We start from the raw sequence: 13,646 nt of genomic DNA, 5'->3' as shown, positions 1-13,646 counted from the left end.
TTTTACAGGCTAGTAAGTTTACATTTAAACTGTGGCCCATGCAGAATTGTTAATTGGAGAATGTGTAAATTATACCTATAACTTTAGAATTTGGATATGCAATTAAAACTTGGAATAGTATTAAAATCTTATGATTTGTAACCTCCCCCCCCCCAAAAAAAAAAAAAAAAAAAAAAGCTTGGACCTCAGAACAGGAATGCTTGGGTCTGAATCCCAGCTCCACACTTACTGATTGATTACATGATTGTGGGCTAGTGATTTAACGTCTGAGCCTCAACGTCCTTATCTGTGAAATGGACATCCTATAGTGCCTCCCTCATGTGGCTGTTACGATGTTACAGTGAATTAAGTACATGTTGTGGCAGCAGATGATAGTGTCCCAACCGCAGGACCCTCTTGCCTACTTGAGTTCACTTGGCAGCTGCAGAAGAGGGTTCCCAGGAGGCTTCCAGCTTCCTGCCCTGAGCCCTAGCATCTCTGCTCCTCTGCTTGAGGGCTTTCTGGGAGTTACAGGAGGTGAGGTGGGTCAATGCTCTCAGGGGAAACACTCAGCCTAGGGGACAGCAGTCACTGGTGAGAAGATTGCAACATGTATTCTACAAGATTCCGCAGAGGTCCCCCATGGGACTGAGTCCCAGTTGCCCACAGTGGCTACCACTCCATGAGCACCCTTTTTGGCTTTCTTCCTGCCTGTCTCTCCCCCTACTCCCTAACTCCTGCCTCCTGGGATCAAGTCCCAAATAAAGCACCTCACCCAAGTGCTTGGCTCCACGCGTGCTGTGTGTAAAGCCCATGGTGGGTACTCTCCGTGCCGGCTGTTGTGTTTTTTACTCTGCTAAGGCCCGGGTCAGCGCTTCTCAACCCCTTGACCCTGTCTGTTAAACAAGAATCGCCTGATCTAAGAAAATTGCTATAAAGGACTCCACATAGCAATATTAAAAATGAACAATTCCTAAAATTAATTTCACCTGTTTCTACTGTTTAACTGTGACTACTAGAAAATGTGGAATAATTTCGAATATGAATTGTGGGTTAATAATAGAACTGAATTGAGTTGTTAAATTTCCTGATTCTGATAACTACTCTAATTGTGTAAGAGAATGCCCTGTTCTTAAGAATGATACACTGAAGCATTTAGGAGTAAAGAGTATCATGTCTACAACTTACTCTCAGGGCCTTTGCACTTGCTGTTTCCTCTACCTGGAATAGTCTTCCTCTAGGTCTGCACTGTCCAGTACAGCAGCTGGGGGCCACCTGTGACTTGAGCATTTGAAATGTGATTAGTATGACTGAGGAATTTCTTTTTTTAATTTATAAATTTTAAGTAATTTAAATTTTAAAACTGAAGCAGTGTGAAATATTCCATTAACCACAACTTAATGTTTGGGTAGGACTACACTTTATCTGTTGAAAATTAAGTGTCTGAATTGAGATGTGCTATAAAATGAAATACACACCAGATTTCAAAGACAGTAAGAAAAAAGGATTGTAAATACCTCATTATGTATTTTTATGTTGATTACATATTGAAGTGATAATATTTTGTATATATTGGGTTAAATAGAGTATAAGTTAAATTATTTAAGTTAATTTCACCTCTTTCTACTGTTTACTGTGAAAATTAAAAATAACATTTATGCCTCACATTGTATTTCTATTGGACAGTACTACTCTAGGAGTCCATGCGGCTTATGTCCTCACTACAATTTGCTGTAATGAAATAATCAGAAGAGTGACATAATTGTCTCCCTGATGCTTTCCTCAACCACCCTAGTTAAATTGTACCCCCTTTCCCTTGGCCCACTTTAGTTTTCTTAGTACTTATCACTATCTAACCTATTACATATTTCACCTATTGCTTTTATTTACTGTTGATTTTCCCCACTAGAATCTCAGCCCGACAAAAATAAGAATTTTAGCCTGTTTGGCTCAAATAAACTCTTGTAAAAAAAAAATAATAATTTTAGCATGTCTTCTTCACTGTTGCCCTTGCCCTATTCTTTGATCTGGCTTACAGCAGACACTCAGCAAATATTGAATGAATGAATGACAGATTTGCTTCATTACCCAGTCTGAGGGGTCCATATCTCCAAGACTCTGCCCACCCTATTTGTGGTGACTCCAGGGAAACTGCCTCCTCCTTGGTTAGGGACAGAAACTTGGCCTGGCATTTGAAACAGGACAGACAGGTCTGCATCCTGACTTGTCCCTGAACCTGGAGACTCCCAGAATCTGCTGCTTCCCTGCCCCCTCCCTCAATGTCCATCCCCCACTTCCAGGAGCAGCTCCCTGATTTTCTCCAGAGACCTTTCCTCGCCCAATTTTAGTACACATGGGTCAGGCAGGGCTGACTACAGCCCCCAGTGAAGCATGTGACACTAGCCAAGGGAGCCAGCGCTGGGACTTTGGTTGGAACTATAAGGGACGAGTGATTCTCCTATTGGCTGCTAAATGAGGGGGATGTATGCTTGGAGGTTTTGAGAGACACACTGGCCACCACCAAATAAGAATGAAGTCATATCAGAGGAAGGAACTGAGAGATGGAGATAACGTTTGAGTCCCGGATCCAGCAGTGCTTGCAATCTTGAACTTTTCAGTTACCCACAAAAATAAATTCCCATTTCTGTTTAAATCAGTGAGGTTTGGGCTTCAGTCTCTTGCTCCCTGTGTGTCCTCAGGCCAGTGACTTCCTCTCTAGAGACTGTTTCCCATTCTGTTAAGTAGGGACACATGATTGGGTGGCTGTGAGAATTAAAAGAGATGGGATCTATCTTAGGTACACATCCAGGAGCCTAGCACAGGGTTCCTGCCTCTGTTCTTGCGTCTGATTCTGCTCTACCTCTTGTCCCAACACTTTTAGCTCTGGGGAGGGAATGACCTTAGACACCTGAGGCTGGGTCCTGGACTCCAGGACTGAGCCCTGGAAATTCAGCTTGGTGTCATCAAGACCTGGGGAAGAGGGGTTCCCAGTCCTGCACCAGTGACAGCCCAGCCTGGGAGCCCACTGTGTAGAATGTTTGAACAGAGCACCAGTATGGATGCAGGTTATGGGCTACAGAAGGTGCTGTTGGCACCTTGCCGACGTCACCTGCACCCTGTCTGTAAATACCTCTAGCTTCTGTGGCAAGCACCTGTGCTTTGCCTGAGGGGACTTTACAGACAGGAGAGGCTGGAAGTTCTGGGGAACTGACAACTGCAGTAACCAGTGAGCGATGGGAGCTGGTACATAAACGCCAACTTCGACCCTTGGGTAGAACCACCTTGAGTGTGTTCGACACAATCTCCTACAGGTCCCTAGTGGGATAGCACCCCTGCTGCCCAGAGCAGCAACCAGTTCACCAACTCCCTTCCCTGGCTTACTTCCCCACTCTCCTATCAATCTGCCTAGGATCACCTTCTAAATAAATTATTTATGCTTGAATTTTTTTTTTTTTTGGGGAAGGGGAACAGGACTTTATTGGGGAACAGTGGAACAGGACTTTATTGGGGAACAGTGTGTACTTCCAGGTCTCTTTTTTCCCAAGTCAAGTTGTCCTTTCAATCTTAGTTGTGGAGGGTGCCGTTCATCTTCAAGTCGTTGTCCTTTCAATCTTAGTTGTGGAGGGCGCAGCTCAGCTCCAGGTCCAGTTGCCGTTTTCTAGTTGCAGGGGGCGCAGCCCACCATCCCTTGCGGGAGTCGAACTGGCAACCTTGTGGTTGAGAGCCCACTGGCCCATGTGGGAATCGAACCAGCAGCCTTCGGAGTTAGGAGCATGGAGCTCTAACCGCCTGAGCCACCCGGCCGGCCCCTGTGCTTGAATTTTTGTCTCAGGGTGTGATGGGTTGTTATTTCTGTGTTCCAGGCGCAAGGCAAAAGGATCTGTGGAGGGAGCTCTCCAGATATCTCAGGGCTCTATCCCAGATTCTGAATACTCAAGCACCCAATAGCCTCGTACATCCTGCTATAGACTGAATGCTTGTGTCCTCTCAAAATTCTTATGTTGAAATCCTAATCATGATGGTATTAGAAAGTGGACTCTTTGGAAGGTTGTTAGGTGATGAGGGCGAAGCCCTCATGGAAATGATTAGTGCCCTTCATCTCTTTTGAGACCCCAGAAAGCTCCCTTCCCCTTCTTCGATGTGAGAAGACAGCAAGAAGATGGCTATCTATGAACAAGGAAGCACCCCTCAGCAGACACTGAATCAGCCAGCACCTTGATCTTGGACTTTTCAGGATGCAGAACTGAAAAATATATTTCTATTGTGTATAAGTCACCCCTGCTATATTATTTTGTGATAGCAGCCCAAGACACATCCTTTGACAGTTACCATTTATTACATATGTCTGGGCTGTGTACTCAGATTGGGGGGGGACCATTGACATAGCTGAGTACCAGGTAAGGTGTCCTGGCCAGTCGGACAGGAGAGCAGCAGAGGCCCCCTGACTGGGGCAGGAGCAATGTGGCACCCACCAGGAGAAGGAAGAGGAAAAGGAGGAGGAGGAGGAGGAAGGTCAGGGGCCGTCTGGGTGCAGGAGCGGGGGCTCTGTGAAGGGAAATGCATGTTAAATGCACGGTGGGCTACAACCATGAACACTGTCCCCTACACCCCCAGACCCATCTCCCAGGCATCTCACCCAGAATCTACCTCCAGCATCACATCCTGGAGATTGGAAGATGCTTGTCTCTTCTTGTCCTAAGGATAGATAGCAGCCAGCAGCAGAATTGGTGAAAGTGACACTTAGTGTGGACTTTCCATTACTACTATAGACTTATAGGGCTGGGCTTATTTCTCCTCCTTTCCTGGCACCCCCTTGATCCCCAGGAGCCTTCATGGGCTTGGAATGTCTCCAAGTGTAGTGGATGTCTATCTGTGCCTTCCAGCCAATCCTCCTTTTGCTGGTAACAGTGGCTCAATTTGGCAGCAGGGGTGTCACATCTCCCTGCTCTCCTAACCCCACACCTCCACCGCCATGATTGGGCATGTGATGCAGATCTGGCCAATCAGAGCCCTCCATTGGCTTGACCACTGTGATTGACATAGGCCATGACACAAGCTGGGCAAGTGGAGTCAGCCCTGGGACTTTGGTGCTAGTAGGTCAGAGGCACGCTCCTTCTCCTGGGTGGGTAAACCAGTGGAAAGTGAGTGTGTAGCTTCTGGGGCAGCAATTTTGCTGAGAAGGAATCCACCTTGGGGAAGTAGATTTGAGAGAGGGAGGGACCGAGTCCGAGATTCCCAAGTGGTACACCTGGCTGAAGACCAGCTCACCTGAGACTTCCGGAGCAGGGAGCGCTTTCGGTGACCTGCTAAGTGTTTCTGGTGGCTGAAACCCGACATAAGTATGTCCTGCGGGGGAAGAGAGGTGTGGGGTCCTGGGAGAACCACTGACAAAGAGACAAAGAGACCCAAGGTTGGGGAAGGGCCACGATGGGGGGTGTCATACAGATGAGATTCTGGGGGAAGAGAAAGATCTTGGGAAGAGACGAAGAGAGGGGCAGGGCCAAAGGAACCAAGAGAGGAGAGACATTATTCATTCATTCATTCAACAAATATTTAATGAGTGTCTATTACATGCCAGGCACTGTTCCAGGAGCTGAGGACATAATGGCAATGGAAACAGGCTAAGTATTGGCATTCATGGAGCTTTTATTCTAGCAAGAGAGAAACACCATAAATTAATAAATAAATGTATAATGTCAAGATGTGGTAAGTGCTGTTAGGAAACAAAGAGAATAAGGAGTGGTAATGTTTGGAGGCCAGAGCAGGCCTCTGTGAAGAGCTGACATTTGAGGAGAGACTGGAATGAAGTGAGGAGGCAAGCTGGGCATGCATCTGGGGGCTTTGAAATGGGAGTGAATTTGGAATGTTTGCAGAAGAGCCAGGAGGCTAGTATGGCTGTAGTGAAGTAAGCCAGGGGGAGAGTGAGAGTAAAGGAGGAAATGTAGACATAGATGAGAGAGAAACAGAAAGAGTGAGATAGAGGAAGATACAGAAACTGAAAAAGACACAAGGAGGGAGGAAAACACTGAGACACCAAGAGAGAAAGAGACACTGAGAGAGACGGAAGGAGAGACAGAGCCACCAGCCCTCCATGAAATGGAAGGACCTTTCTAGGAGGTACACAGAGGTGTCCTATGGGTGCCTGGGTGGAGATGTCCCCCACCTGCTCTCACCTCAAGGCCTTGTCCCCTGCTCTGGGGGCCCCTGTGGCCACATAGCTCACAGGGAGTCCCTGGTGTCCAGGCTGTCTTTTGCCCCAGTGGCTCGAGGCCCCCAACGTCCCCTGCTGGGTCCCACTCCAATTCTGCGGGAGTGGGGAGGCTACTGGGTGCCCAGTGTCCCCAGACCCCACCAGGTGCTGGCCAGTCCGAGTCCCCCTCGACCTCTAAATCCTGGTCCAGTGTATTGGCCTCCTCAAACACCTGGTCAGAAGACAGAGGTCAGAGGTCATGGGGGTTGTGAAATTGGCACCAGGGCCGGGGACAGCCAGGGTGGGCCATACCAGGCTGTAGCTGACCAGCTGGGCCTGCAGATGCCACAGCCGCCGGAAGATGCTGTCTCGGTGGGCTCTGAATGCCCTCAGGACCTGCTGCAGGGATGCCCGGGCCTGAGGCTCACTCCGCTGTGCCAGCCCCTCACCAAACGCCAGCAGTGCATCCACTCTCTCAGCTGCCCCACGTAGGTCTGCCTGTAGGGTCTGTGGACACATGGTTGGACACCACTACCTACTCCCCCAACCCCCGCCACGCATACCAGGGGCACCAGAGACCTGGTACCTGGAGTTACATGCCCCGCTTTCCTACCCAGACACCTGGAACATAGAATAAGCCCATTTCCCACCCAGAGAAACAGGCACCCACTCCTGAGGCTCTGCCCGCCTTCCCACATCTTGGCCTCCCATTGCCCACCTGCAGCTGGACCATCCCGCTCTGGGCTGATGTCCAAGGCCCCGGGCCTCGCTCTAGGTCCTGCAGCTGGAGACGCAGGCCCAGCAAGCAAAGGTGCAGGTTGTCCTGCTCAGCCTCCAATACCTCCCAGCCAGAGATGGGGCTCTGGGGAACACAGGGGCTGAGTCAGTGCTGGATCGCCAACCAAGACCTTGCCCCCACTCCCATTGCCACCCTTCTTTTGCAGATTCCCGCCTTCTGGATGCTTCTCTGTAGCACAGTCCATCCCTGGGTCTGTACCAGGGCTGCTCCCACCTGGATTCTTCCCAGTGGAGCAATGCCTGGGGACCTCTATTTCAAAGTTTCCAGGTTTTCAAGGCTCTTGGAAACTTGGACACGTGGGGTCTGGGGATCTGGCTGGGGGAGGGGTGATGGAACTGGATACCCCCACAAAGAATGGGACTACACCACGGCCAATGATGAAATAATTCTCTCAGTTTGAAATAATATCTACAATGATTGGTAAAGATTATTTTCTAGAGTGTCCCTCCCTCCACAGGTGCCCAACTTTTCCAGAATCATCACCTCATCCCCAGTGTGGAGGCCAGATTCTGGAGGACAGAGAGGAAGTGGGGGCTGGCACAAGAGGCCTGGGTCACCTCAGCTCACCTCTCGGTGTTTGCTCACAGCCGGGTCCTCATGCGAAGAGGGTGTTGGCAATCTGGGGTGACCAGCAGTAGGCTCAGGGTCCCTCAGCCCACCCTGGAAGTGCTCGGGAGGGTCCAAGGAGTCCTGCCCCAGTTTCTGGGCGTGTTCTGGCCTGGGAGGTAGAAGACATTGATAGGCCCTTGGGTGAGCCTGGGTGCCCATTATCTACCCAACCCTACCCCTGCCCCCAGCTCCCTCTCCCCAGGTGATCACAGCCACAGTACCTCTTACCCTTAAAGCACCCCTGCTACTGCCCAGCCCCCTACCTGATTATTTCCTCTCCAGAAGCAGGGCAGATGGTGCATCCAGCAATGTCCACTTCCCTAGGGGCTCCAGGGGGGTGGTTGAGGGGCTCTGAGGAGGGTCTAGGGTCCAGAGGTGGGGGCAGGGCCATAGCTGGAGGTCTGGGGATAGTCTGTAGGAGCCCTGTTCCCAGCCAGTGGTGTCCACCCACACCTCCACAGTAGGACTCACCAAGGCCTGTGGCAGCTGGAGGCTCAGGGGCGGCTCAGCTCCACCTCCTTCCAAGCGAAACCTGGACCCAGGTAATTCGATGCCTGCTCAGATGACAGTGGCACTACTTAACTCCTTCCTCCCTAGCGGACCAGTAGCTTACCTTCCCAAGCTAACTGCACCCCACCCAAGGGGGTTCCAGATATAACCCTGCCCTCTCAAGAGTCTTGGACCCATACATCTGACCCCCACGGCCCACACTAGCTATCTAAGGTCCCAGACACAGCGCCCCTCAGAAACAGGGCATCTAGCCTCCCACCCCCAAAAATCCAAAGCCAAAGAAAGATTTTTGTTGGTTTATTTGAAACAGGGCCTTTGCCTGTGGTTCCCACAAAGTTATTGGGAAAATAACCAGGGGGAGAAGCCTCTGCCCCAGGATTTCAAGGTTCCAGGATCGCAGCTGTCCGGAGGAGGTGAGAGCCCGGGAAGCCCAGCGGGTCCTGGGGCCAGGTGTCACTTGCTAAGCAAGAGGCCCGCGCGCAGCACACGGGGCACCCGGCGGATGGTCAGCGAGACGCGGGTGCCGCGGACCAGGCAGGCTCCTGGCCGCGCCGACGGGCAGGCAGCGGCGTTGAGTGGCAGGGAGGCGGTGTCGAGCGGGTCTACGCGGGCTGCTGCGATGCCGTGGAGGAGGCGCGTGTAGGCGGTTCCACGGAGCACCAGCAGGCTACGCGGTTCCAGCAGCAGTGAGATGGCCGGCCGGGGAGGGGGCCGGGGCTGCGGGGCAGGTCGACGGTCAGTGGGTCTCCAGAAGTCGGGTTGGGATGGGCGAGAAATTAGCAGACTTTGAAAGTCCCGGGGGCGAGGGTCGGCGAGTCCCCAGAGGCAAAGGCTGAGAGGCAAGCGTGCTCCCAGGGAAATAAGCTTTGGGATAAAAATCCGCGGGTCCCAGGGCCAGGGCTACCGGGAACAGGAAGGGGGTGCGGGTGGGGGTTAGCAGTCCCTCGGGTGAAGCAGGAACTAGGCTGCAGATGGGGGGCGTCTAAGAGAGTTCCAAGGGGCTAGGGCTGGGACAGAGGGATCAACAGTCCCAGGGAACTGGGTAGAACTGGGCTGATGGCTTGACAAAAGTGTTAAAGTAGGGAGGAGAGCGTGGTAGAGTGAGGCCGAGATAATCCAGAGGGTCTGGGTGTTATCTGTGGACATCAGGATGCTTGAGGACACCCTCAGAGTAGGCGGGGTGGGGTGGGGGTGAAGGTAGGGGGTGGGGGGTGGGGGGAATGTCCGGAGTATCCAGGAGCACGTAGAGCTAAAAGGGAAGTCCTAAGGAGCAGTGGAGTTAGGGTGCGTGCGTGCGTGCGTGCGTGCGTGTGTGTGTGTGTGTGTGTGTGTGTGTGTCTGGGGAGGTGTTTCTGTGAACATTGGAGTGTAAGAAATGTATCATCGGAGAAAGGTCAGGGAAGCTGCTGTCATGAGCAACTCTCACAGAGGACGGACAGTCAGGATATGGGGGGTGGGGTGGGAGGGTCCTTGAGCAGCCAGTCGTGGGTTGAAGTGCCAAGGAGAATCTGGGGATGCCCTACACAGCAGATCACATTATTGGAGTGGCAAGGAGGTCAGTGTTAGGGAGCCCTGTGCAGTGGGGCGGAGTGTCAGGATATCCGGGAGGGCATCAGGGACACCCACGAGTGAATGGTGTTGGGGTACCTGAGGATATTGGTGTCTGCTGGAGAAGCCGGGAGCCGTGCATGGGGTATATGGACCTTGGGCTATTGGAACACTCTGAATGTGTGGGGCCAGGGGATCTCTAGGGTGCTGGGGCATTCCAATCAGTAGGTGGGGGTATTGGGGGTGTCTGTGTATGTCAAGATTTCTAGGGCACCCTGAAAGCAGATAGGCTGGGGGTCTGGGAGGATGTGGGTGCACTCCATGAGGGAATAGGGGAAAGTGTCTGGGAGGGTATCAGGGTACCCTGCAGGCAGGTGAGATTGGGGCCTCTTGGAAGATGTGGGATGTCAGAGTGCCCAAGAGTGGCTTGGGCAGTGTCCCAGGGCCCACCTGCTCTGTAGGGTCATCATCCTTTGGTTGCCGCGGCTCGTAGAGGTCCAGCATGGTGTGGGAGCCCAGGCTGATGGTGCTGACGGTCGGGTAGTACAGTGGCCCATCCTCGTGGGGCTGGGGAATGGGCACCAGGGCTGGAAAGGGCAGGAGTCCACATCCCCCCACCTCTGGGATTCAAGGGGGCTCCCCAGCTGGGGACGGGGGTGGGGTGAATGCTTGGTTGGGGTATGTGGCTGCTTAATGAGAGTAGAGGTGGGTCAACATGATGCCCTGTGGATCAGAAGTCTGGGGGTTGGGGTTAGGGTGTGTGGTTACCATGATGCCCTCCCCAGGCAGATACTGGTTCACAAGGACGTGGTTGGCTGGGAGACCCCCAAAAAGACTGAGGTCAGACACTTTGTCCACGTAGCGCTGGAGCCACAGGGGCAGTCGCTCCGGAACCATCCCCCGAGGATGGGGGAGCCCACCTGAGGGAGGGCAATGGGGTCCTGAGGGTACCCAACCAAGGAGCCCTGGTACCTGAAGCCCCCATTAGGGATATTCTCGGGGTTGGTAGCACACTGACCTCCTCAGAGACCCCTGCCTCTTTGGAGATTACCACCCAACCCTTAAAGGGTTTTCTGATACCTCCAAACCCCTGGATCCTTTGAGACCCCCAACTTATAAGAAAATTCCTTAACCCCTCAGGGACTCCGCTGACCCCTCAGAATCCTCCTGGCCCTTGGGAACCCTTGAACCCTCAAGAGCCCCCGATATCTTGAGACAAACCAACCTGAACCAGCTGCCCTGACCCACATCCCCAAATCACCCATGCCCTCAGGTGGGAATACTTACCCCAGTTCTGTAACTTCCTCCCGGAGAGCTGGGTCCACTTTGGCTTTGGGGCATTGAAGACCTGGGAGGTAGGGAGGGGATCATTCCTTTTTCAGGACCACCCTCTCTGATTCTCCCACCCAGGCCAACATCAGTGTCGTTACCTGGGGTGGAAATGGGTCATCTCAGTGTCTGTGGGCTCTTTCTCTGGGATAGAGAGTTCCCAGGATTTTGCTGTTTGCCCTTTCCCCTGTGGAGGCTGCTGGCCCCAAATCCCACCTGCGTTTACTGGGATTAAGGAAAAGAACCAGGGCTACACAATTGTGGTCTGAATATACTCAGAGGCCTGGCCTAGATTGGGCTCTTTTAGCTCAGCAAATAGTCTAGACCATGTAATTTCCTGATTCCTGGGCTATCTCAGAACAGTCTGACTTCTGGAACCTCCTTGTTCCCATCACCTGGGGGAGAGAATGTGCTAAGTTGGGTTATCTCAGCAGAGCAAAAAGAGTACTTTGAAAATTCTCCACTGCCAAGATCCCAAGGATCTAGAATGGGCAATCACCAAGAAGTCCAAGAGGTCTACACTGTACTCAATAATCTCCTCATTCCTCTATGGAATGGGGCTGGAACGGGCTATGTCAGCACAAGTCTGTTTTCTGTGGCTAACTTATTCCTGGGGCTCAAAACTAGACAGGACTAGTTGGGATAGCACAGGGCAGATCTGTGCTCTATAACTAAGACTCTGGGGCTGCAAGGGGTTATCCCTGTCCAGGACTCTGTTTTGAAAATTCTTCTTTCCCCAAACCTTAAAAGTAGAATACAGACTGGGTTATCTCAGCACAGGTGGTCTGTGCTTGGAAACTTTGTTCCCAAGATTCTGGGTCTATGCTGCAGGTTATCTCAGCAGGGGAAGAGTTTACACTGTAACATTCTGAGGCCTGGGCTACCTCAGCACAGAAATCCGAACACCACAAATTCTTCATTCCCCAAATATTAAGGGCCTGAACTGGGCTATCTCAGCACAGAGAGTATGTGCTCTGTAACTTCCTTGTTTCTGAGGCTCTGGGCTTGCCCCGTTCTGTTCCAGCACTTGGAATCTGATCTCAATAACATCCTTGTTTTGGGATCTGGACCAGCCTATCTCAGCACAGGGAGTGTGAGCTCCATAATACACCTCCTTTCTAAGAATCAGTTTGGTTTCTTCTAAGCCTCCTGGGAAAAGCACTTACAGGCCCAGCAGGTCAGAGAGGAATAGGGAAGGTGACGGATGGGTGCTGTGTGGCACTCTCCTTACTGCCAGGACCTTCACTGTAGCCTTGGGGGCTCTTACACAGGACCTGGGATCTGGAAATATGGGGGAAAACAGACCAGAAGGACATGGGGTCACCTGTCGAAGCAAATACTCCTCCTCTTCCTTGGAGATGAAGTCGGGGACATAGTAGATTACAGGTGGTGCCTAGGATAGAGAGATCCCCCTGAAGGTGGGGCCCTTCGACCTACACAGGTGCCCTAGCATCGCTGAGCAGTCCCTCCCTTTGGAGTGAGGCTCAGGATGTCCTTAGACAGGCCCAGACCTGAAGTCAAGAGACCAATGCCCATTTTGGGGGTGGGAAGTGGGTGTGAGGGAAGGGCTGGGCCCTGAGAGTAAGAATGAACTTGGAGGGAACAGTACCAACTCACAAACCCAGGAGTCAGCCTGCCTATCCCCACTCTACCTCCCGCCTCTAGTCCCCACCTTCACCCTCTGTACCCCCAGTCCTGACAACCTGCTCCACCCTGAATGTTTCCAGGGCTGGGACCCTGGAGTCCTGATCCTCCATCGACACCAACTCCATGCACCCAGTCCTGTGGGAAGGGGAGGACATGCTGAAGTCACCAAGCCTCCCACTCTCAGGCTATGATCCTGCTTTCTGTTCTGTCATGGGCCAGGGCCTCACCTCAGCCCTTTAATCAAACTAACTTGGTTTCTAAAACCTGAGTCCTCAGCATCTGAAAAGCCACCCAGACCCCTTGCCTGGACACAATGAGCACCCAGAACACTCACCCAAACTCCATCCACCAAAGGCCTATCAAACTACACATATTTGTTCTCTCAAGCCTTTTACATCCTGTGACCCCACTGGAAGCCGTTCTCAAGAGCTCCACACAGCGTCCAGGGTTGTACCCGAGCCCCTTTAAATACCTTAATTTGAGACCGCATCCTAACAACTTCCGACCTGCAGCCATGAGCTCCATTCCCTAACAGCATTCAGAGTCCCCACGGGCCCTCCTCCGGCTGCAAGCCCTTTCAGATGCCCCATTCTGAACCCTCCTGTGCACCCAATCCGAGTCTCCTCTGAGAAGTCCACTCTATCTCTTTGGATCTCCCCATTCTGGACACCCTCTGATTTCCCTTCCCGAGCTCCCATTCACTGCAGCACCCTTGGACCTATATAGCCCCGAGCCTGACTCCTCTCAAACCTTTCCTTCCTGAACTCCTAGACCCCTCTGAGTCTTCTAGGACTGCACACTCTGAGCTTCCTCGGACTGCTATCTGAGCTTCCCTGGATCCCCACCCTCAGCTCCCTTGGACCTCTGTTTCCGCCCTCTGCCACCCACAAAACTGACCGTCCACCAGCGTCCCCTCCAACATCCAAATTCAACACCCCCATTCCTTTCCCAGCCACTTCCGCCTCCACGTTCCTGACGTAGGAGTCCTCAGACCAATGGGAACTCTCAAAGCCCTTAAGGGTCCGCCTTCCACCC

General features: G+C 52.2%; 2 protein-coding genes across 20 annotated transcripts; both read right to left on the bottom strand.

Annotated features, from left to right (window-relative positions):
* Positions 1-4,295: 4,295 nt before the first annotated feature.
* SYNE4 (spectrin repeat containing nuclear envelope family member 4) lies at positions 4,296-8,458 on the bottom strand. Of its 7 annotated transcripts, none has more exons than XM_088800680.1 (9): positions 8,440-8,458; positions 7,841-8,131; positions 7,536-7,686; positions 6,888-7,031; positions 6,482-6,676; positions 6,153-6,401; positions 5,248-5,325; positions 4,627-4,674; positions 4,296-4,524 (listed from the first exon to the last, which is right to left on the bottom strand). In XM_088800680.1, exons 2-9 carry the CDS (start codon positions 7,966-7,968, stop codon positions 4,315-4,317), a joined length of 1,203 nt encoding a protein of 400 aa, XP_088656806.1. In that variant the 5' UTR covers positions 7,969-8,131; positions 8,440-8,458; the 3' UTR covers positions 4,296-4,314. The 7 variants fall into 7 exon arrangements, with proteins under 7 accessions (XP_088656806.1, XP_074171915.1, XP_019605549.2 ...); XM_074315814.2 differs by lacking the exon at positions 8,440-8,458 and having other exon boundaries at positions 7,841-7,970; positions 8,049-8,231; XM_019749990.3 differs by lacking the exon at positions 8,440-8,458 and having other exon boundaries at positions 4,616-4,674; positions 5,248-5,351; positions 6,143-6,401; positions 7,841-8,231.
* ALKBH6 (alkB homolog 6, nucleotide demethylase) lies at positions 8,369-13,608 on the bottom strand. 13 transcript variants are annotated; one of them, XM_019749991.3, is made up of 7 exons: positions 13,509-13,594; positions 12,668-12,746; positions 12,289-12,357; positions 10,923-10,983; positions 10,404-10,555; positions 10,086-10,202; positions 8,369-8,804 (listed from the first exon to the last, which is right to left on the bottom strand). In XM_019749991.3, exons 1-7 carry the CDS (start codon positions 13,550-13,552, stop codon positions 8,541-8,543), a joined length of 786 nt encoding a protein of 261 aa, XP_019605550.1. In that variant the 5' UTR covers positions 13,553-13,594; the 3' UTR covers positions 8,369-8,540. The 13 variants fall into 13 exon arrangements, with proteins under 13 accessions (XP_019605550.1, XP_074171936.1, XP_074171935.1 ...); XM_074315835.1 differs by lacking the exon at positions 12,289-12,357 and adding an exon at positions 12,131-12,245 and having other exon boundaries at positions 10,923-11,065; positions 13,509-13,563; XM_074315834.1 differs by lacking the exon at positions 12,289-12,357 and adding an exon at positions 12,131-12,245 and having other exon boundaries at positions 13,509-13,563.
* Between the last annotated feature and the right edge of the window lie 38 nt (positions 13,609-13,646).

This window comes from Rhinolophus sinicus, chromosome 8 (assembly GCF_057876585.1).
Source record: "Rhinolophus sinicus isolate RSI-liver-muscle chromosome 8, RSI-T2T, whole genome shotgun sequence".
In the NCBI taxonomy this organism is placed as follows: Eukaryota; Metazoa; Chordata; class Mammalia; order Chiroptera; family Rhinolophidae; genus Rhinolophus; species Rhinolophus sinicus.
The sequence above is the reverse complement of the archived record's forward strand: the minus strand, read 5'-3'. Positions and strand labels throughout refer to the sequence as shown.